This window comes from Esox lucius, chromosome 13 (assembly GCF_011004845.1).
Source record: "Esox lucius isolate fEsoLuc1 chromosome 13, fEsoLuc1.pri, whole genome shotgun sequence".
Classification (NCBI taxonomy): Eukaryota; Metazoa; Chordata; class Actinopteri; order Esociformes; family Esocidae; genus Esox; species Esox lucius.
Window position 1 is genome coordinate 19,138,455 of NC_047581.1, and position 23,214 is coordinate 19,161,668.

General features: G+C 42.3%; 1 protein-coding gene across 1 annotated transcript; it reads right to left on the reverse strand.

Annotated features, from left to right (window-relative positions):
* Nucleotides 1-1,786: 1,786 nt before the first annotated feature.
* On the reverse strand, nucleotides 1,787-23,028 carry LOC105026091 (rabphilin-3A). The gene is made up of 19 exons (XM_010897304.3): nucleotides 22,807-23,028; nucleotides 15,870-16,035; nucleotides 13,842-13,935; nucleotides 13,667-13,678; nucleotides 13,316-13,444; nucleotides 12,127-12,256; nucleotides 11,858-11,941; nucleotides 11,503-11,647; nucleotides 10,260-10,445; nucleotides 9,949-10,119; nucleotides 6,740-6,819; nucleotides 6,572-6,646; nucleotides 6,241-6,350; nucleotides 5,260-5,386; nucleotides 5,110-5,166; nucleotides 4,822-4,976; nucleotides 4,533-4,614; nucleotides 4,272-4,368; nucleotides 1,787-4,172 (listed from the first exon to the last, which is right to left on the reverse strand). Exons 3-19 carry the CDS (start codon nucleotides 13,913-13,915, stop codon nucleotides 4,045-4,047), a joined length of 1,842 nt encoding a protein of 613 aa, XP_010895606.2. The 5' UTR covers nucleotides 13,916-13,935; nucleotides 15,870-16,035; nucleotides 22,807-23,028; the 3' UTR covers nucleotides 1,787-4,044.
* Nucleotides 23,029-23,214: the final 186 nt, after the last annotated feature.

A 23,214-nucleotide genomic window follows, 5' to 3' on the forward strand; every position in this document is an offset into this window, starting at 1 on the left:
TTCTCATAGAGCTCCACTCCTGTGGAATGATCTGCCAATTAAGGTTAGAAATGCAAACTCAGTGCAAACTTTCAAGTGTCTACTAAAAACTCATCTCTACAGCACGGTTTATAATTAGGTGTAGCCTGGCCCGGGGGCGTGAAGGTGACCAGTAGGCTTGATACTGTCCACCCTTGCTGTCTTGCCAGGTGGGCTCTCGTCGCCACTGGGATGCCCTCCCTCCAATGCCCTTCGGGGGAAGAGTCACTGGCTTGTTGTTGACTCTCTATTGCGCACTTGTGCAGTTGGGCTGTACGCTGCTAGCAATACTCGGCCCTCATTCAGGGGGGTTGCGGTTGGTGGGTGTCCCTTTGGTTGATGCCTGGCAATGTGGTTGGATTGATTTCCTGCCTGTTGGGCCCTGTCCGGGGCCTCCCCCGGGTAGGGCCACAGTGTCACCGGACCCCCCCGTCTCAGTTTCCAAGGTGTTACGCTGCTATATTATTGTGCTGGGGGACATGAGGGATGTACTACTAACTTTTCTCAGTTTCCTCCAATTTTAAATTTTAGAAGGAGATGAGGTCCTGGTCCACACCTGCGGATTACCTGGTTTGGGGGGACCGTTGCTGTTCCTGTCCTTGTCCATCTGGTCATACTTCTGACCTAGTCTAAAATCGAATATACTCTGGATTTAGCCAAGAGAAATGTATTTATTATTCCAATTGGACTCTTAATATCTCACCCGGCACAGCCAGAAGAGGGCTGGTCACCCCTCTGAGCCTGGGTCCTCTCTAGGTTTCTTCCTAAAATTCGACCTTCTTAGGGAGTTTTTCCTAGCCACTGAAATTCAACACTGCTGTTGTTTGCTCCTTGGGGTTTAAGGCCGGGTGTCTCTGTAAAGCACTTTGTGACAACTGCTGTTGTAAAAAGCGCTTTATAAATAAATTTTGATTGATTGATTGATGGTAATAGAGTCAATAGAGATTATAAATATACCTTGATGGGAAATGTATTTTTGCTGGGCCCGGATGAGAATAGAACAATTCAAAATACGGACAGTCCAAAACTGTGTCATTAAGTCATATAGCCACTGCCCAAATACCTACACAAACAATGACCACAAAGACGATGGCTGTTCTGGGTTGGAAGTTTATGATTTGACAGAAAATACATCCAAATCGTGATTTAAACAGGAACAACAAAAACCTTCCTGTTTCTCTAACACGCCCCTCTCATTGGTTTCATATAGGCTATTACATTTTCCGGAGCTTTACATTTTAACGCCATTGAATTATAACCATGTCAACTTTTACCCATTTTTAATACAGCTATATACCCCAACGACTGATTCTTATTATATAGATATTAAAAGAAGATCCACCAAAAAAAGCTAAGTGACATGCAGATTTGTATGACGAAAACACACTCAATCAAGAGCAAGTTTCCAACACACACTCTTTTTAATAAATATTTTAATCCTTCCATGGAGCCAATCCATCGTTCCCATTTTATATTTTTATTTAATTGCCGTCTATATTTTGGTTCTTTATAATGAAATCACCAAATAAAGTATTTTTGAATTCAAGTCATATTGCAGATAAAATACATTAAAATTCAAACACAACCCTTGACTGAACAGACACTTTGGGGTAGGAGCGATCCCCTACAAGCCCAGCGTTTATTTACTTACAAGTAGAATCCAGTAGATAACTAGTCTGCAGCCAATGCACTTGACTCATTTTAGTATCCACTAGTCATTATTAACAACCGCAGCATACACATGACAAAGACTAGACTGCACACATGATAGTTTTGCGGTTTTCCTTAGCTTTTATTCATCTGTGTAAACCTAACTCATGTAAAATCTTTCCATGCAAACTCATTTGCAAACATACATAGATATTTATATGCATTTAATTTCCAGTGCATGCACTACATATTTACATTTAAATAATAAAAACAATACAGTTGGCAGAACAAAATGGAGAAATAAAGTTATATCTTCTACAGACTTACAGATCGCTATCCAGAATAGAAGATATAAACCAATAAAGGTTACAAAACAAAACAGGTAGGCTACAGCAGTACTGTAGGATCAGTAAATCAGTAAAACAGGCAACAAAGTCATGTTGAAATTGTGGCCATGTGAGGGCAGCAAGACGATAAAGTTCAGAGGCTCTCAAGACCCTAAGGAGCCCCTGGTTTTACCATTCAAAGGAGGCAGAGCACTTGGTGAAAATGCATAACTCAGTGTATGAGATTAATCTCCAGTAGTTTTTTCCTTCAGGAACTGGTTGCAGAGATTTTGTTAATGTTCTGAACTGCTCACTCATAATAATCAGCCCTGTGAGCATCATCTGAGCAATGTGTACGGGGTCGTAGCTGTACTCTCACCCCTGTCAAAATGTCAATCTAAAGATGCTCCAAAATAGCCTGGTAGATCGAATAATTTATAATATATTGGTAGCCTAATGAGAACAATAGAGGTCTTGATATTTTCAACATTAAATAATATATGTATCTGTGGCCTCAGTGTTTAAAGACAGTCTTTGGAATAATGGTTAGAGACGCAAGTAATAAAATTGTAATAGAATTATATATATATTTTTAAATCAATGTATATATCATGAACCACAAGACATCTCATGCATAGTGTTTTTTTTTGTTGTTGTTGAGAAACTTGCAAACAGCTGTATAAATTGAGGTCATTCCATTGTTACGGTGTGCTTTCCTTGATTTACGGTAATTGATCAACAGCCACATGTCAAAGCTTTTTGTGTTTGGAGCTGCAGAAGAAGATGGGGAAGAAAGGGGATGGGCCCAGTGTGGGTAAATTAGGTGCATATGAAGGGGCAGAGGGTACAGATGTGTGCTTGGTCCAGGCAGAGAAAACACTAGGGTCACAAGCACAGTGCATTCAAGTTGAGCAGCACATTTACCTAGGATATAGCCTTAACTGTGTTATTTTATTTAGTGTGTCTAAGGTGTAGCAGGCTTTAAGAGTCAGTGAAAAATCTGATCATATGCATTCAATGTAGAAAATGTCAGCCAGTAGAAAACCTCAGTAAACTGCCAGTGTAAACCGTGTAAACCTACTAGCCAGGAAAGTATTATGTTTTCCTGTCTCCTCTCTCTTGTCACCATAAACAAAGAACTGAAGCAGACGGTCAACTTTTCAGTGCAAACATTCTCATAAAAAGTCACAATTTTAACCATTTTAAGTCACCTCCACAAATACAAATAAGGAATAAACGTGAAAACCGTACAGAGAGTGATCCCATTCCCTTCAACCAGGAGTGTTATGACGAAAAACGATAAAGATAGTCTCCAAACAAAATGCTAGTCAGTTGATATGTGAATCATGTCCTTTCCCATAGTCCAGATTATTTTTATCCTCAGTTTATCAACATGTAAACCTTCTTTGTGAGAATTACATAATATGATATCAAATGAACTAGTTACTTTTAGAAGTGCAGCTGTGTGTTTTTTCATGTGGTTCTGCATGCTCCTACAAGTCGTACTGCATGGGGTATTTTACAATAAATTAAGATTTATGAACAACTTGTCTTCATAGTTACCACATAGAATGCCATTACCCATTGCGTCATTGTCTTTTGTACTAGTGCATTTTAAATATTTACTTAAGAGTCAAGTTTATATACAGTACATTAACAAGCATGATCTTCTCAATGCAACTGTATACTGCAATGTCGAACATCAAATGTGTCTTCTGTATTTTTGCCTTAAATTAAATCCCTCCATTGATTTTGAAGAGAAATTTTAAAGTATACTCTGTTTAGCCTTCAGGCATGTCCCCTTGACAGACACGTCTCAGAAAATTGGGAAATATATGAGAAAGCCAACACCTGGGACAACAAGGGAGTATGGGAAAGGTGCATGTGAGGTTGAGGGCAGGAAATAACGCAGGGAAAAAGACTACCTGGAAGTACAATAAAAACACAACAATGCTTTTCTTTTTTTTGTGTAGGGGGGCAGACACTGAGAGGAGAGAGAGGGGGTTGAATAAAAGGTGTGAGGGGGGGGGCAGCTCATGCAGGGCAAAGGTTAGTTGCTGTTAGAGTTAGTTGCTAACAGAGTGTGCCAGCGCTCTATCTTCTTGTCTTTGTTCTTCAGGCACTCGTACCAGTGCTTCAGCCGCTCCCCTTTGGCTGTGATTCCAAGCTGGCAACCACCTAGAGCAGACCAGGAGGGAGGGACAGAGGGAGGTGAGGGCAGGAACAACAGATGGAACAGTTATGGTAGATAACAAGCAGACCTCATTTGGATCTTACCAATATAATCATTGGATTTCCCAATGTCATAGTCCCACACTGAGATGTCCAGGGTCTTCTTAGCCAGGTCGCTGTGTTTGATGTCATAGCTAAATTCCTGTAACAAATGACAAATCACCCCAGTCACAACGTCCAGTCACTATCATTTACATCAATGCCCAAATCAATAGTGTGGTTATGACATTCCAGTGTTAAAAGCACAAATTCCTGATGTCAAATCGTTCTTGTGTTATTATTACAAGGGGCCAACAGGGGACTGACCTCGTTATACTCTGGGTTTAGGGTCTTCTTCTTGATATTTGTTTTGTTCTTGGCCTTCTTCCCCATATCAGGTTTCAGGCATCTAAACAAATCATGAGGAAGACAATCTTAAAAGTTGCCATCCTGCATTTTGGGATAGGAAAGTAAATGGCAGTACAGATATGTTCTGCTGTGCCAATAAATCACTTTGACATAATTCAATTTGTGTTGATTTTGAGTGAAAACCAGAAGCCTCATAAAAGAATATGTAATCCCTCGCGATAGGAATTGCAATGAAACAGACACTGACATTTCCACAAATGGGTCAGAGTATCCGTTGGCGTCCATGGCAGCCAAGTGAACGCAGCGAACCACCCCCACGATCAGGCGGTTCTGAGGGGTGCTGTACATCAGGGAGATCAGGATACGACCACGCTCCTCCACATCGCCACCCTCCTTCCCAACCTGAGATATGAGATGGAGAGGAGAGGGGTGAGTGAGTGTGTGAGAGAAAGATAGAAGGGCTGATACATTCTTTTATTCCCGTCACATAGGCTGTGGGTCCACATGCCTGTACATGCAGGTCATGAATCAATACCTCGTCCTCGTAGAGCGAAATGCCTCGAGCAGCTCCAGCTGTCGCAGTCTTCTTCGTCTGTGGACAGATATTGGTATGAGTTATGTCCGATCAGAAATTCAAACCTATCACTTGTATTTGATGTGATTAGCGTAATGAAGCACAACTCACGGGGACAACTCTCTCTAGACAAACGTTGAAGTTTTTCTTCTGGTTGATTTTCAGTTTCTTTAGAGCGACACGGGTTTCTCCAATAAACTCATTATGTCCAAATTTGTCCTCATCACACACTGAGATCCTGCATGAACCCAGAGAGAACCCAGAGAGGACATCAGTGATTTTGGATCATAACATAAATAAAATCTTGTGAAGTAAAAACATTTTAGTCCTTTTGCTACAGGGCCAACCTCGTTGGACACCTGTTGGTAACATTCTCTCATTCTTTTCATTTAACATTAGTTAAATTAAGTTAGAAGAATAATTTTGTTTGCTAGAAACCAGCTAACAGTGAACCACACTCTCCAACATATGTGTATGCAGGAAAATATTGTCTTGACTCAACTTGAATTACAACATTCGAGATAACGTTTTGAATTACACAATTTAGCTTCTACAACATCAGTGTTCAACAATAATGGATACTGGAGCTTTGTAGCTTGTAAAAGGACATTAATTGGGAAGACGAGGTAAGTTACTACACATTTCTGATAGAAAAGAGTATATACATGCCACACAGATTAATGTCCTACCATGCTGAAATTGATAATCTCACTAAGCCTTACAAACTGTACCCAGTGTTTGCGCTGTTGGCAGGATGAGGATGAGAGCAGGCACTATTATAATTCAATGAAACAATTCTGTCTACAGCTGAAAACACAATAGTAACACATATGACTTAATATTTGTATTGGTTACATGCATGCAACGTAAGTATGAAGCAGCCTTTGAGTGCAATGTCATCACGCATTGCTTTTTATCTGCATAGTCAGTTTGGTGGAAACACACTACTGTACTGATGGGAAATAATGGCATATTTGGCCCGCTTAGATAATGCCATGAGAAAAACAGAATATACTGGAATTGAAAAGTGTTGTATTATCTTGATGTTTAGTGAAGAAGCCTGGGTTATGAATCTCCATTCACGTTATCCACCTTAGAGTCTTGCGCTGCATGTCCTCGTCTGTAAGTCCGTGATAGACCAGAGTCTCATTCCACACAGGGTTACGGGTGTTTCTCAGGGTCTTGGTTCGTAGCTTGTTGGACTGTAGAAAAACGACAGTAAAAGAGGTCAAGACAAGAAACACAATTGACTCTGCTTCACTACCCTTGGTGTGAAAAGTGCGATGGGAAACTGGTCTGCCACAAGGTGGCAGGCTTGCCCTAATGGGCACGCATACGGACGTCATTCAGTTTTTCTCTTTACGCTGGTACACACCCCAGAAAACTCCCAGGTAAAAAACTAAGGAAGGTAAATCTCCTTCACCTTACTGGCTCCTGGCAGCAGATGCAGTTTGACGTAGGGATCTGCCAGTCCATTGGAGTCCATGGGCTTCAGTCCCTGAGGGAAGAAAACACAGACTGTGTGGCAGCAGCGTTTTGACACATACCACTTTAGTGTGGTTGCCCTGGAGTGAGTGACCGCGTGTCGTACCTTGGCTTTCAGGATGCTGCAGTGGAGGCTGTTGTTCTCCTGCTCGTAAAGCAAGCTGAACTCCAGTGCACCAAGAGTGGCTGAAACACAACCAGGACAGTCATTAGATCAGGCAAAGGCAGGTTTTCTGCGCTGCACTGAAACAACAAGTACATGTGGAATGGCATTGGGTGGTAAAGAAAGACTATGACACATTGTCAGAGAATCGTTAAACATGAAGGCTTCATGCTAGAGGACAGACCAAATATCTGGAAATCAAATGTAAAGTATAGAAAATGACATAACTGAACTGTAAATTTGCAGCATATAACATTAAATATGTTATGCATCCATCCACATATTAGAGCATCCATCCACATATTAGAGCATCCATCCACATATTAGAGCATCCATCCACATATTAGAGCATCCATCCACATATTAGAGCATCCATCCACATATTAGAGGAGGAAGATTCCATAAACAGAAGCAGATTGTAAGAGTAATAAAAAATAAAATAATATGACTCACAAGGGAATTGATTCCAAAAACAGCTCTAAACAAAAACATTGCTGAGTAATGGTTGGAAGGCTAGCTTTAAAAGCCTGCAGCTCTAGGGCTACACAGCAGTGAAATCTCTTTGACTACAACTTCAGACATCCCTGGCAATTTGCACCATCGGTTATATATACAAATTATATTTTCAATTAGTTACACCTTTTTGGATATGTTAGTAGAAAATCTTAAAGATTTTGGTTAAAGGGAAGTGTGTAAGGTTCAAATTCCTACTGCAGCTGCCCATGTGCACTGCAGGAAGTGGTCCAAACCACTGGATGAACCTAGGCCACATTATGCATAATATCTAATGGAAGGAAAACAGAAAACACTTAGACAAGGAAAGATCATATTTGATTAGAAAGACAATGCTTAAATGTAACTGATATGAAACAATGTCATCTACAGTAACTAGATGCAGAAAATCCTATACTACCAACCCTTGGTACCATTGCGCCCACAGAACCAGGACACATAAAAATACATTTGGGAACAATGATCTAGTTAGTTGAGCTATTGAGAACATTCTGCACCACCCAACCTGACTGTTGTAGCAGCTTTGCCAACTCCATAGAGGAAAAGAACCAATGAATGTCCTGCTATTTCTGTCATTTTTATATATTACATTAGGGAACTATTGAAACACAAGGGAAATCGAAATCACATCATCGCTCTCGTATCCCAAATATTGTTTTGTAGCCTACCTGCTGTAAAACAGCATTGACGTTTCAGTTGGGGCTATTTGTTTGACACCCCTGGTTTAGTCTCATTAATTAATCTGTCTAACCCTGGCACCTGTTTGGATCCATAACTATGGGAATCCACTCTGGTTGGATTCCATTAAGAATGAACATGGTTTCCAAGGCAGGAAAATGTGATGTGATGGCTTGTTTCATTTTGGCTTTGTTTATGCAGGTCAACAGTCTCTAAAAATCAGCAAAGACTGGTCACCAAAAAAAAAACACAGCAACAGCTTGTCACCAGCAGAAACACAAAGAAAGCTAGTCTGCCAACACAACCAGCTAGTCCATGCTGGGTTGGCAAGCGACTTTCCTGTGGACAAAAAAAGCATGTGGATGAGAGAAATCAGAGGTGGGTGGGAAGAATCATGCAAGCTAATTGTCGGGCCCCAAACAGGAGAATAACAGAGTTGTTGTGTGCAGAACAGCATGTCAGAAAGCATTACTTTTCAGCTCTTCAGAGATGGGGTGTTGACAGACAACCACAGCAGGTTTCACTTTTGTCATCAAAAGGAAGTAGAAGTGTCTCCAGTGGGCACACAGTCGCCAACATTGTGAAATAAATTAACTGGCAACGGTCAAACCTGACCTTTTTACTTGAGTGGCCTGCACAGTCATTGTTACATTTACATTTTAGTCATTTAGCCGATACTCATATCCAGAGAAGCTTACAGTGCCTTTAACCAGGAGTGGCTTCTGTCTAGCCACTACAATAAAGGTCTGATTGATGAAGTAATGCAGAAATGGTGGGTCTTCTGGCAGGTTCTCCCATCTCTGCAGAGAAATTATGAAGCTGTGTTAGAGTGTCCATTGGGTTCTTTTTTAGCTCCCTGACCAAAGCTCATCTTACCCAGTTATTTAGTTTGGCTGGATCATCAGCTCTGGTGGTTCCAAACTTCTTCCATTTCACATTGATGGAGCTGACTGTGCTCCCTGGACCTTTCAATGCTTTTTTTTTTTTCTGCTTCGACAGAATTTCAGTTGCGGAAGTCTACACAGTGTTGCTTGGATTTCATGGTGTGGTTTTTTATATTGTTTTTTCATATTGATTATGTGTTATTTACCACAGGTGGCTTCCAATCAAGACATTTCACAAAATGATCAAAGGACGAAGAGTGTATCTGAAATTTGGAGTATCATAGAAAAGGGTCCAAACAATTATATACATGAGATATTTTCTTTCATTTTGAATAAATTAGCAAAAATAATAAATAAAACAGTTTTCACTTTGTCATTATGTGGTGCTGTGTGTACATTCATGGCAACAAAAATATTTAATAAATTATCAGTTAAGTGTATAACACAACAAAATGATGAGAAAGGGAAAGGATCAGAATACTTTCTGAAGGCCATGAATTCTAATAGAAGCATACATGCTGATTGATAGTATTATTAGATTATTAATACTTAGAGCCCTAAAGACACAGATTCAAAATACTTCTGGCAGGTCTCATGGATATGGATGAAGCCTAGTCTCGTAGACATGGATGAAGCCTAGTCTCGAAGACATGAATGAAGCCTAGTCTCATGGACATGGATGAAGCCTAGTCACATGGACATGGATGAAGCCTAGTCTTGTGGACATGGATGAAGCCTAGTCTCATGGACATGGATGAAGCCTAGTCTCATGGACATGGATGAAGCCTCGTGGACATAGATGAAGCCTAGTCTCATGGACATGGATGAAGCCTAGTCTCGTGGACATGGATGAAGCCTAGTTCGGGACAAGAACTGTCCCTAGGTGCTCAAACATGGAGATGTCACAACAACTGGATAAATGTGTATGCTGGATGATTACGTAAACAAATTGAAATACAAATAGATGTATTGACTCATGAGCCAGGAGGTCATAGAGAGATCACTGAGGCCATGGGTAGGGTGGCATCAAACAATGGGCAGAGCTGAAAGGACGGGTATGCACAGCTGGCCACTTACTGGCCTCATCCGAGTCATAGCTGTTAGCATCCTCCTCCTCCTCGGGAGGGGGTGCTTGTTGACGGGCAGGAGAGCTGTAGGCGGCGGGCTGTCTCCTCTCCTCCCGCGCTGCAGGAGGTGCTCTCTCCTCCATCGGAGCAGCGGTAGCGGAGTGGCCACCTCCATCTATCTCTGGTGGAGCAGCAACCACATACGTGATAATGATTAGAGGGTTCTGTAACACACTGTTGGACACAGTATGTTTCCCTACTCTGTGAATGATGGCTGTGTGTCAGGGCTGGCCTTGTGATGCGGGTCCAGCCTTGCCCTACCCTGCTGGGCCGCCGCTGCTTGAGGCATCCTGGAACTCTGGACTGGAGCGGCCTTCTGCGCCAACACTGGGCTGTCCTGGGCACCTCCCTCAGTGTAGCCAGGCCCACCCCCGCCAGTTACCATGCTAGCCTCCACTGGCTTATGGGCCACATGTGGTTTGCCAGCACGGCCCTGTGCCTCTGGTCCTGCAGAACATACACGCATGAGCAAACGTGCGCACACATATGCGTATCGCCACGTCTGTGCTGTAGTGGCCGTTATCATGCTCCCTGGTGTCTATGAATCCTTTTGATGTTGCAGGCTCTCCAGAGTACCGCCGTGGACCTACACACAGCGCAACAAGCTACGGTAGGAAACACGGATCCCAACACAACGCCTGGGTGTTTCTCTACCATTTCCCCTCAACTTTGGATATCTTACTCCAATGACACTGCCGCAAGCTGGAACAGATTACGTGTCACCTATGATGCCAAAGCCCCGGGACGTATCAGGCTTACACCAGCATTTGCGCCCTACTGTCCCACACACCCCACCCACCCTCAGACTCTCTGAGAGGAGGTGGTCATGCTCAGTCTGGGAAACGCATTCTGGAATGTTCAGGTAATTATTCCAAATTAAGCAATTCAATAATTGTTAGGAGGGACAGGGAGACAGTGGGAGGTCCCAGTATTGATTCTAATGAAACTGGAAATTGTGATTTTGAGAGGTTGTGAGTTTGGTTGCGATCATGATTAGGTTTGTTTGAAGTAACACTGGGGTTGAGTGTATGATTACCTGGTCCTTACTGGGCAGTGTTAGGACCCTGGCTCTGCCCTGGACCTGGGATACTGGCAACATAGGACACTAGTCTTTCTAATCCTTACAGTGTATTACTTCTACTCTGTTATCTGTAATATTTTAAATCAGACTTTAGTCATATCCAACATGGTACACGTTCAGGCTCTAAATTTAGAGAATAATGTACTAAATTGGTTGTAAATAATCAAAATCATCAATGAAGAAGAAAACAAAAGGTCAAACCATTTGTAGATACTATCCAGGCGCTCTGTTGCTTTCTCTTTAATAACTAATTTAAAATTGTGGTATTGAGTTCAGATTCACACAATTTCCCATTCAGCTATAATTAGTTCATTGTGTTTAATTCTGCTTGGCCAGTTGATGAAAACAGACCATTTTTATATCTGGCTTACCACTCTCTCAAGCCAAGAAAGCAATCAACCTCAAACAATCTGGGCTGCTTACCTCTGGCCTGTGGCCGGGCCTGACCAGCTGAAGCCCTGGGCTCAGAGGCCTCTTGATTGCTTGACCCTCTGGAGATGGGCATGGGTGAGGGCAGGAACTGCTTGGGAAAACCTTTAAAGAACCAGGCACCAGATCTCTTCCACACCTAAGAAATTATGAAGAATATTTTTGTGTTTATTTAGCTACAGCCAGTCTTCCCGGGCTCAATTCAAGAATGCGCGTGTGTCGTGAAAGCTTTAATAAAGGTTCATCATCCCTTTCCATCTTGCACCCAACGCGTCTTCTCAGTGATTGTGAGGTGTGTCGTGCCGTCACATGTCCCTGTCACCCTATCCTCCCCGGCTGAAACACTCACCTCCCGCTGTTCACTGCAGATCTTACAGAGCCAGACGGCGCGCGGCCGGCTGCCACTCTGGACTCCACACTTGGTGCACATGTGCTTCAGGAGAGGAGACATGGGGTTATGAACAGTTTCACAGATACATTAGAGAAGCAAACACTTCGAAGGTCTACCGTGGCCAAACATGGTCCATGATAGACCGCACGTAGGCAAAAGCCAAGTGTCTTTGCCGTCTAGGAAAGTGCCAAATGGCAGTCTTTTTCGACCCCTATGCTGTAACATACCTTTTTACAGTCCTCACACACCACTGAGCTGACTCCTGGCACCCCCAGCTGTTCCCCACACAACAGACAGCGGTTCACCCCGTCTCCACACACTGTCTTCTTCATGTCGTCCAGGCGGTTCACCAGACGCCTGCAGCAGGACAACTGTCATTACATACAGTTACCACTGGGACATCCATACAGTTACCACTGGGACATCCATACAGTTACCACTGGGACATCCATACAGTTACCACTGGGACATCCATACAGTTACCACGGGGACATCCATACAGTTACCATGGGGACATCCATACAGTTACCACGGGGACATCCATACAGTTACCACGGGGACATCCATACAGTTACCACGGGGACATCCATACAGTTACTTTGGGGACATCCATACAGTTACCACTGGGACATCCATACAGTTACCACTGGGACATCCAGTCTCAGTTGGGCAAATGAGGCAAGTCGAACTGTCTGAATAACGTGTCTGTAATCATATTGTCATGGTAAATCTAACTGACTAAAATGTGTCTGTAATCCCATCTATCTTCATTTTAAATCAACAGTCTAAATAACATCTCTGTAATCCTATTGTTGTGGTAAATACAACTGACTAAATAATGTGTCTGTAATCCTACCATCATGGTATATCTAATTGACTAAATAATCTGTCTGTAATCCTATAATCATGGTATATCTTATTGACTAAATAATCTGTCTAATCCTATCAGCATGGTAAATCAAACTGTCTAAATAATGTGTCTGTAATCCTATCAGCATGGTAAATCAAACTGTCTAAATAATGTGTCTGTAATCCTATCAGCATGGTAAATCAAACTGTCTAAATAATGTGTCTGTAATCCTATCAGCATGGTAAATCGAACTGTCTAAATAATGTGTCTGTAATCCTATCAGCATGGTAAATCGAACTGTCTAAATAATGTGTCTGTAATCCTATCATCATGGCAAATCAAATTGACTAAATAATGTGTCTGTAATCCTATTGTCATGGTAAATAAAACTGCCTGAATAACGTGTCTGTAATCTTATCGTCATGGTAAGTTTAACTGACTAAATAACTTGTCTGTGATCCCATTGTCCTGTTTGGCTTTTTTGCAGAGCAGAGATTTAACAAACACTGATGTTTGGCAGTCCAGTGGAGCTCAAACCCATTAGCTGAGATTGTCTCAGTCCTCACCCAATTCTCTCCTGCTCCATGGCCTCCATTTTCTCAGCGCGGGCGATCACACCATTAATGATCTCCTTCTCCTCATCAGTTAGGTCCGGGCCACAGGGACCAGGAACAGCCTGGTTGGTCCAGTTACCCCTGACAACCACATAGGCAAACTGTCTGGGGCTGAAGCATCCATGCTGCATGCATGCATTTGTATCTAGCCAGGTTATCACACTCAGACATACAGTAGAAAGAGAGATCATGTACTGTATATAAAAGATACAAGATATAATAAAAATACTACCATATGAGTTACACACTGTAAACACACAATGACCCACTAGAAAAAAAGAGTTAAACAGAGATAATACTTACTGTTCCTTATCACTGAGTCCAGTCATGGCAGAGATTAAAATGAAGCAGACAGGAGAGAAGAGGTTAGTACATAAGGAAGGCATGGAAGGGTTAACCGCAGCAGGCAGCTGTGCCCAGCGATACAGCATGGCCCGTAGTGTGCCCAGTACCCTGCTGTTCCACCACTTATCCTTACTTGGCATGCATGTTCCTCTGCCTGTCGTTGGGTACCCAGCGGTCTGAGCTACCGCCCATCACTGCGTCCGTCATGGCTGCTACACTTTCACACTCTGACAGAAAAACACACACACAGAGTTCAACGCTATATACTAAATGGTACGTAAAAAGAACTTAGTCAGGAAGTCTTTGTCCTAAATCACTTTAAGATGATGATCTTGTCTTAAGGCAATTCATCGCTTAACATTATGAAATATATTTTTCTTTTTCACATACAAGCTAGAAATGTTTACCGATGTACACAGTCAAATGCAGTACAAGGTTATTACAATACATCCACAATAACACATTTAAATAAAATGGATGACAATATACATTAAGGTGGCAAATGTCTATTGTTTCCTGTGTGTATCATTCATTCATTTGGTCCTTTTCAAGGCAGATTGTTTTGCACTGTGAGCAGGATTTTCTCAGGCTTGCATGTATATTTTGTAGTAAGGGGCATTCTGGTCAGGGTAGGAGAGGGCGCTTTCTTTCTCCGGCTTCCTATGCTTCGTTATTTTTTGTCTGTCAATTGTCTGTTCCATATTTTGACAATTTTATATTTATATTTTCAGTGTTTTTTACTGTGAGCACCAGGTAGTAATTGTCACACACCCTGGTTAGAATGACGCAGAGGACAGTGGTCTTTGATGTTACATAAGGGGCTTTTTGCCAGGGTTGGGTGGAAGTCCACCTTCCGCAGTAGGTACTGTTGGCTTCAATTATACTGTATAAAAATCCAACATACATAGTACATTCGGTTGCAAGTAGAAGTCTATTGATAGTGATATGCACAACCTCCTTCCATATATTACCTACTGATATATACAACCTCCTTCCATATATTACCTACTAATATATACAACCTCCTTCCATATATTACCTACTGATATACACAACCTCCTTCCATATAATACCTACTGATATGCACAACCTCCTTCCATATATTACCTACTGATATATACAACCTCCTTCCATATATTACCTACTGATATACACAACCTCCTTCCATATAATACCTACTGATATACACAACCTCCTTCCATATATTACCTACTGATATGCACAACCTCCTTCCATATATTACCTACTGATATATACAACCTCCTTCCATATATTACCTACTGATATACACAACCTCCTTCCATATAATACCTACTGATATACACAACCTCCGTCCATATATCAGACATTGAGTATGACTTCACACCCTAGAGTTAATGCTCAGTGAAAGCATCACATTTTAGATGTGAATCAGTTGGAATGAAATTCTACCAAACTTAAACAACTCCTAAGGAAACATACTGGATAAACTGTTTTTGGCAAAGTTGCTCCAGATCAATACATCTGGTTGGTAGGTATTGATGGACAGCAATATTCAAACCTGTCTAAGTTTTAAATTGATTTGCTGCCCAGTAGGCAATTATATTTGGGTGTAAAGAAATACACAAACAAGACAACAATTTTCATAATTTTTTAATTGTATCATTTCTATTCATTTTGAAAATGTGGAGTAGGCAGTGTTGGTCTGTAGGAGAATGATCCAATATTATTCTCCTTTTAAGATTACATTTCTAAGTGAAGCCTGATGTAAAGCCTGTGCATGGGTTGTGTACTGTATACTCAATAGCCATAATTGAAAACAAGCAGGTTGATGACTTTTTTATATCTCAATGTGTTTCCACATGGGCCCCAAACTATTATCATCAGTTTAAACAGTACTGAATACCAACAGTGTGTATTGTCACCAGACAGTACAAATTATTTTACTAACTGATATAAGTGTCTGAGATAGATATGGCACATCACAATTCTAACAAGGTTTTCCTATTAATCACTTAAGTAATCCGCGTAAACTTTTACAGTAACCATCGATAAACCATGTTTCTCCCCGGTTCTGACAGTACTACCCATATTTATGATCCACAGTGATTCAACTACTGAGCGTTAGTAACGTTGACAGGAAAAGACAGAAACCAGCCGATGTTTAGGGAACTGAACATACCTGTACGTGGGTGTCCGTAGGTGCATGAGAGTCGAAGCAGGCAGAACAACAGCCAACCAGCAACAGGTCGGGTCCTCGCGAAACGGGTGGGTGCGTGGGGAGGGTCAATGAGCAGCCTGGCTCAGTTACAGAGGCTCCTCCGTCCAGGGCTGATAACAGCAGGGCACTGAGGCCGGGGTTAGACAGAAAAAGAGGGAGAGTAAAGAACGTGTGAGAAAGAAAGGAGGGGGGGATCAATACATCTCATTTGTTTTCAGTGTGCTGCAAGCCATCACTCCACAGAACTCCAGATGAGCACTGCAGAAAACAGCTAGAAGCAGAGTGGGGCGGGTGGGAGGGGTGGGGTTGTACACAGCACCAACAGATTCTTTTGCAGGAGGTTAGGTTTCGTTGTAGAACGAGTCACCCAACAGGTCCTGGAACAACGACAACAACTCATAACGGTGTACGCGGCGTGCACTCGGGAAAACGCTGTCTCTGTTCGCTGGGTGTCCTCCAGCATCCCACAACATGAATCACTCCTGTTCTGCTGTGGGTGTTCACCCTGGTGAGGCGGGGAGAGACAGGGGAGAGGAGGGGGCGGAGGTGGAGGGAGGCTCAGACACACCGCACACGGACCCTGGGGGAGGAGCACCCGGCCAGACCAAGCTTTGTAACACTGCAGATAGACACTGTCGAGTCACCCTGAGCGGAAAGGAAACGCCTGAGCTCAAGTAGGTTTTTCTCATTGCTGGCAGCACAGATCTCATTAGCAGAGACCTTCAGATCAATGGTTTCGGCGAATGGACTCTACACGCTGTTCATGTACCCTTCAACAGGTTACTCTTAGGTGCAGGTCTGAAAGATCCGCAGTATGCATGATGCAGGGTTGGCACTCCAGACTGCATTCAGCTCAACATTCAATGTTGGAGTGTCAAACAGCTCGTCTTTCATTCATAACATTCATGAGAGGAGTCAGTCAGGTTGTGTACTGTAGAAGCAGCTGGCAGTTTCTGTGCCATTTCTCAAAATGTGCCAGAGAAAAGGCTTGAGACAATGATCCGCACAGTTCACCACAGCAGTGCCCGCGGACAGGAGGATGGAAGCAAGAAACAACCGTGCAGAACTATGAAACTGCCAAGAAATATTACCAGAAGAGAGAAAGTAAGGAGAAGGGAGAGGGTGTGGAGAAACGTAGAGAGACATGAACACATCCAGGGATTCTCTGCAGGTGCTGGAGATCAAAGAGTATTCACAGAAAAATCAATGGGATAACACCACACACCGCTATCAATGCTCCCAAGAGATTTTGTTATATTATATATACAACGTTTTGACCCTTGAGTCTTCTTCAGGCATCATAAATGGTTCTCAATGTCTTATTAAGCCCTAAGGGTCAAAAGGTATCTACAATATAATAAAAAGAGCAACAGTGATTCACCTCGCCATCTCCTTCATCTTAACACAACTCTTCCCACCTCAGTAGCATCTGTATTATATAGCGTTTCATACAGGGGCGGAGAGAATCAATTTAGAAACATGGGACTCATTCAAGGCCCTCAAACGACACTCACTACTAGCTAGTGTGTCTCATTCAGGAAACCGGACACAAGGTCCCTCCGGCCCAAGATGTAGTTTTCCATTTCTATTCATTGTTATGTTTATCGCTAACATTATTTTATTGTGCAATTCATTTTATTATTATATCACTTGACATTTAATTTGGTTTTACCCCTTCACTACACTAGCTGCGTTGTTTGATTTCCTTTGACCTTCTGAAAATGTGTCAAATTAGTTAAACGTTTAGCAAGAAATGGTGAATGAAAGTGATGCAGTGTCCCTACATACTTATGGAGTTGATAATTAGAACACAACTGTGTGAAAAACTGCATTAAAACTTCAGCTGGGTTGCTGTCTTCACATTGTGTGAACGAAACTATGGCATTCATGAAAAGGTATGTAATGAATCCTACTGATATAAGACAAGCACTGCAAAACAAACTTCCACCGTTATCTGTTGGACCGGCTGTTTCTCAATGGATTCTGTGTTACCATTAGTTTTTATACACAACAGCGGTAAAGGCCCATTTTACTGTAATCTCAGATAATTGTTTTACCTAAATAGGTTATAAAACAAATTGCTAAATGATCCATGTTATCTCAATCTTAAACAATTCCAAATGTTAACTTAAAATTAACACTTCAGTAGGTTTTAAGATACATATACAAGTGTATTTGTTGTTGGTTAATTTACTTCTGCCGAATGCCTTTATAAAGGCTTTGCACTGTAAAACACTGTGCTATGTTTAGGTTCATTGAAGACTGGATACCGCATTAATTTCATAGTGTATTCCTCAAACAATTGCTCACACTCACAATAGGCTCAGTCATCCTCTATCCTTTAACTTCCAGTCCCTCTGTTATAAGATCTAACATGGGATCAAACAGTGCTACGGCGTACAAATGCAGGGATGTGGCCCGTAAGGCCATTGATTTAAGTAAATGTCCCCCTGTCTGTCAGGGTATGTTTTCCATTAGGGGAGGGGTTGAGATGCTGAGATAGGAAGCCTGAGGCCTACACATGGACAACATTGTAAAACACTGCACCGAGTAGCCCTCTACTGCAGGACGATAACATCGCTCAGCCTTTCTTAATTATTTACTCCCAACCCCCATCCCCCACAGCTCCTGAGTCTAGTGTAGTAGGCTCTCCGTCTATTTTTTTAAGGTCTTAGTGTGAACTTTATTTATACATTAGTCTATCTGCAAGCTCTCTGATATTGAGCAGACGTAGAGCAGACGTAGGGCAGACGTAGAGCAGACGTAGGGCAGACGTAGGGCAGACGTAGAGCAGACGTAGAGCAGATGAAGGGAGGAAAAGGGCAGGAGTGAAAAAAAATTTGATTAAGGAGAGCTTGGCACTAAGAAAGAATGGAAGAGAAGAGAGGCTTCTTTTCAGAGTTGTTTGGTTCACCTGTTGGTGATGGCTGTGGCTTTGGTTTGGCTGGGTGGTTGGGGACCTTCAGGTCCAAGACTTACAGTGCGTGTCACATTCATTACTAGCCCTGCTTTTAGTCATATAAACAGGGAAGCAGAGACCATCTGCGTGGCCATCTGTGAGGAACAGTGAGGCAACTTCACCTCTTCTCAGATAGAGAGGATGGACCTCCCTTGCTCTCATAGCCAACCCCCACTTCCTCTAGGGAGGCATGTATCCAGATCCAGCCCTGTTGGGTAACAAACAGGAAAGATCCTCCTGTGACCGACCAGAGTGGAGCGGAGAGGACTGGTACGCAAACAGATGTATGTAACTGTGTGTACATCCTCTCATTTGTACAAACAACAACACATCAGACACGTATAGGTCTCTTACTATGATGGAAGCTAATGTAAATCTGCAGACATCTTCAGCAAAAATGTGTTCAATTCGAACGTTCTGTTGCATGGGTCGTCGGCCAAAGAACAGTTGTAGTCCTGGCTGATGGCGCGAAAACGCCAGGATTATGCAGACTCCATTCATAAAGGCAGCATCCAACAGATTCTTTTTCAGGATGGGCTCCTCATCCCTCATTTTCTCCCAGCTCACAATCTGGTGACTCATCCTTGCCATACCCAGAGGTACGAAAAAGAACAGAGATTAAACCTCAGTGTTGCCCGTCAGTCATTTTCCTCCTTAATTCCTGACTTCTTCGTTCCGTCTCAGGAAGGCAGGCATAATCAGACGACTCACTGTCCCTTGTCAAAATCTGATGGCTCGTTTTTAATCACCATCCTTAAAATATACTGTAGCCATTGATCTACGTATGTTTGTATGTGGTCCAGGCCAGGATAAAGTAGAATCATATTCCTGTCTCTATTGTCTATCTGAGAATAATTGTGGAACTCATGCCAGGCACCCAGCCGTTCTGATGGAAATTAGGAGCTGGCACACTTCAGCTGTTGGCTACCTGACACTTCGCGCTGGTGCTGCCAGGGAACTAGCAGGTACCGTCTTCCTGTTTTTTTTAAACAGATCCCGGTTTGCAAACAAAGACCACACTCCACCCACAGGTCTCTCTTGAGAAACAGGTGTTTCCATGAATGAGACTAACTTGAAAACATAAATTTAAATAACACAACAAAAGACAATCTAGAATGCAGTTATTCGGACGGGAGTGGTCCCTAATGCATTCTTCCTGGGGTGAAATGTTATGTCCTGACTATCCTCTTCAATCTGTTTAAGTACAGCTCTCATTGAAGTGCTGTGATAAGACAGGGATCCTTGTTAGGATTTGACAGTGTTAATATGGCCACACTCCTCCCATTGAACAGCCTAAACTCCATCACCAATCCGCAACCCTAAAGAACCATGAGGAGATCATTGATGCACTGAAACAAGAGGTATTGACAGACTGCCAGAAATGAAGATCTTTATGAGAAGTGTTGATTGGTTGGAATATGCCTTTTCAAACAGAGCGTTGAATGTAAAATATATACTCCAGAAAGACTCCACATGCAAAGATTGAGTGTTATTCATAACTTTGTACTTACTACAACTGTGATGTGGATGTCTCACACCGCTATCTTAAGGTGAATGTTGAAACTACAAGTCGCTCTTGATAAGAGCGTCTGCTAAACGTGTAACAAAGTTGATTCATGGATGCGGTGGTGAACAGTTTATAGGAGTCTGCCAGCATTTCTTCTACATTAAATAAGTAAGGACAGTGAAGGCTTTTAGGTAAAAGGTAGTATTAGTAGTTTGATTACATGGGAGACAGCTTGGTGACAGACTTGATCATAGGCTTCAGAAGAATCACTCAACACTCACTATCTCTCTACAATGACCCCCTGAGGAAAGCCGCTTGATGAGTAAATTGTCTTAATGACCTGCCATTTGGAGATGTAGTGGGGTCAGGAATGGTCCTCTCCATCACCACAGCTCTGGTTGGTCTATCTAGGCTGCTAAAGGTAAAGGGAGTGAACCACTGGCGCATTCCAAGTTCTGTTTGTAATCATTTGTAAATGTTTGGGCCAACACATTCGACAGCCTGTGGGTGCTCTCAACCATCTCTACAGGGATGTGAGACGGACAGATTCAAACCAATCCAATCCAGAGTAGGTTTGGAGGTTTTCATTTTAAACCTCCCCCTCCAGGTGACGGCCCTTCTCTTCATCACTCTGGTAGCTTTTGGAGTGCCCCGACAAAACGTGTGTGTGTTAAAAGGAATTGCATTGGAAAAATGACACATCAATAAATACAGGTACCTCTATGATCCTCAGCCCATGTGTGTTGGGGAAAATGTCCATCTGCATTTTAACCTAAATAATATCTCCCAGCCTGATGGCCCTTTTCTGCAGTCCTAGAAATAGAACTGAATAAGAATCAGTCCCCCCAAGAGCAGATGGCCTAAGAGGAAAGCTATGAAAACAAACCCAAAGAACCTGGAATATGGGTACAGCCTTGTATCTGCCAGCCTTAAATTATGCAGTTTGCTTGCAGAGCACTTATCTTGCTCTTTCCTATCTATGCTTTTCTACCTCTTTTATGGCCACCCCTCTTCTCTCTCCCTCTCTCTCTCTCTCTCTCTCTCTCTCTATAGTGTGAAGCTCATCATACTGTCCTCCCTCTTTTTAAAAACAGACATGGTCAAATGTGTTCTCCTCTCTTGCCATTCCATTATCTTTAATGGAGAGTGTGGTAGAGACTAGAGAGAAAAGCAGAGTGAGAGAGAAAGAGTGAGAAGAGAGAGCGAGCGAAAGGGTGTCGACCAATTGCTACAGTGGTTGATCATATGAAAGGAGGCGGCTGCAGATATCCCAAGATGTTTGTTCATTCTTATTTCCCCCTCCCCCATGTAGTCCCCACAGTTGTAGACTATGACTAGAGTGGGTGATGGTGGTATTGGGGAGTATTGTCATAAACCCCTGGCCCATCATCCCAACCCCCATTCTCAATGCACCTTGGGGAGGATATTGAGACATCACCAACCCAGCATAATCAGACTAACAATGGAACAACCAACAGGAAAACACAAGCCTTAAAAATCCCAGTTTTCAATCAAGTCTGTGGAGTGGAGGCACAACATGCACTAATATGTTTCACACAAATACTGCAGCAACGCCCAGAGAAGCTTATTGCACCCACAGCATCTCCCAAATGACTTACCAAGTCCTCCCACAACGTAACTGCAATAAGGAAGCATCCAGACCTGAGCGAATGAGGTGTAGTCTGCCACCAGTCTCATTGTAAAGAGTCACTCACTGCATAGGGCTGTGTAGCGACGTTGATGAAGGAATGGAGGCGGCACAAAGCATTACCATTATCAATTGGTATTAATGAGCCACACATTTTTCATGAATGAAATGGATTAAAAAGATCAATGGCAAGTAATCATAAGCCTACAGCAGTTAGTCAGCAAAACATAATATGCTGTATTTTACAAGAGAAGTGTACCTTATGTTTTATATAAGCATTATATACTAAAGATAAAATGACGTCAGTAAAGCTTACTGTTTATTCAGCCTAGGGTGTTTGCATAGCATACTGGTTTTCAAGTATCTTCACTCATTACAGCTTTACACCAACAACAGAAAATGTGTCTGTGCACTTGGTCATCTTCAAAAAAAATGTAGATACAACTCTGTTCCATTGACTCTTAATATAAAGATTAAATCTTATTGGATGTAACGTAGGTTTTGCAATAAAATTTTATCATTTTCAAATTACCATCAATGTTCAATGAGATCACTCAGATGAAATGATGCGCAGCGCTTTTTAATTGTTTCATCATATGGGAAGGGGAGGCTGTGACTGAGAAGACTGAGAAGCCTGCCCTCTTGAAATATGCTCCTTGTTCAGGAAACTGAATTTTGATCAAATAAATCTGTAATTAAAGCACCCAGAACTGCAATACGTACAGCCTACTGTCTAGCCTACTAACAACACATGCAGACCGTTATAAAGCCGTAGCAAGCCTACCTGAGATTCCAGCCCTCTCTCGGAAGAAGATGTCACGGAATGATGCGGTCTAAATTTATACTGTAGCCTACTTGGAATCAACCGCAAACCGTTCAATGCGCATGCAAGCCATGTCACAACTCCACACAAAAAAAGGTTTGCGAAGGGGGCTCTTCCCAGTTACTTATAACACCGTCGATAGGAGCCGATCCACACACTCTATGAGCGGTGCGTGGGTTCCTATCATCGTAATAAGCCCTTGGTACCCGGGGAAGGAGACCCCTGCATTTTAAGTGCTCTCTTACCTGATTCTAGCCTAGTACTTTGGGTGTGTTGATTTCTTGGTTAAAAATTATTCTTAAAACTTAAATGAATTGACTGACATTAAGACACTTAAAGTAGGTTAAACACTTTCAATAAGAAATGTAA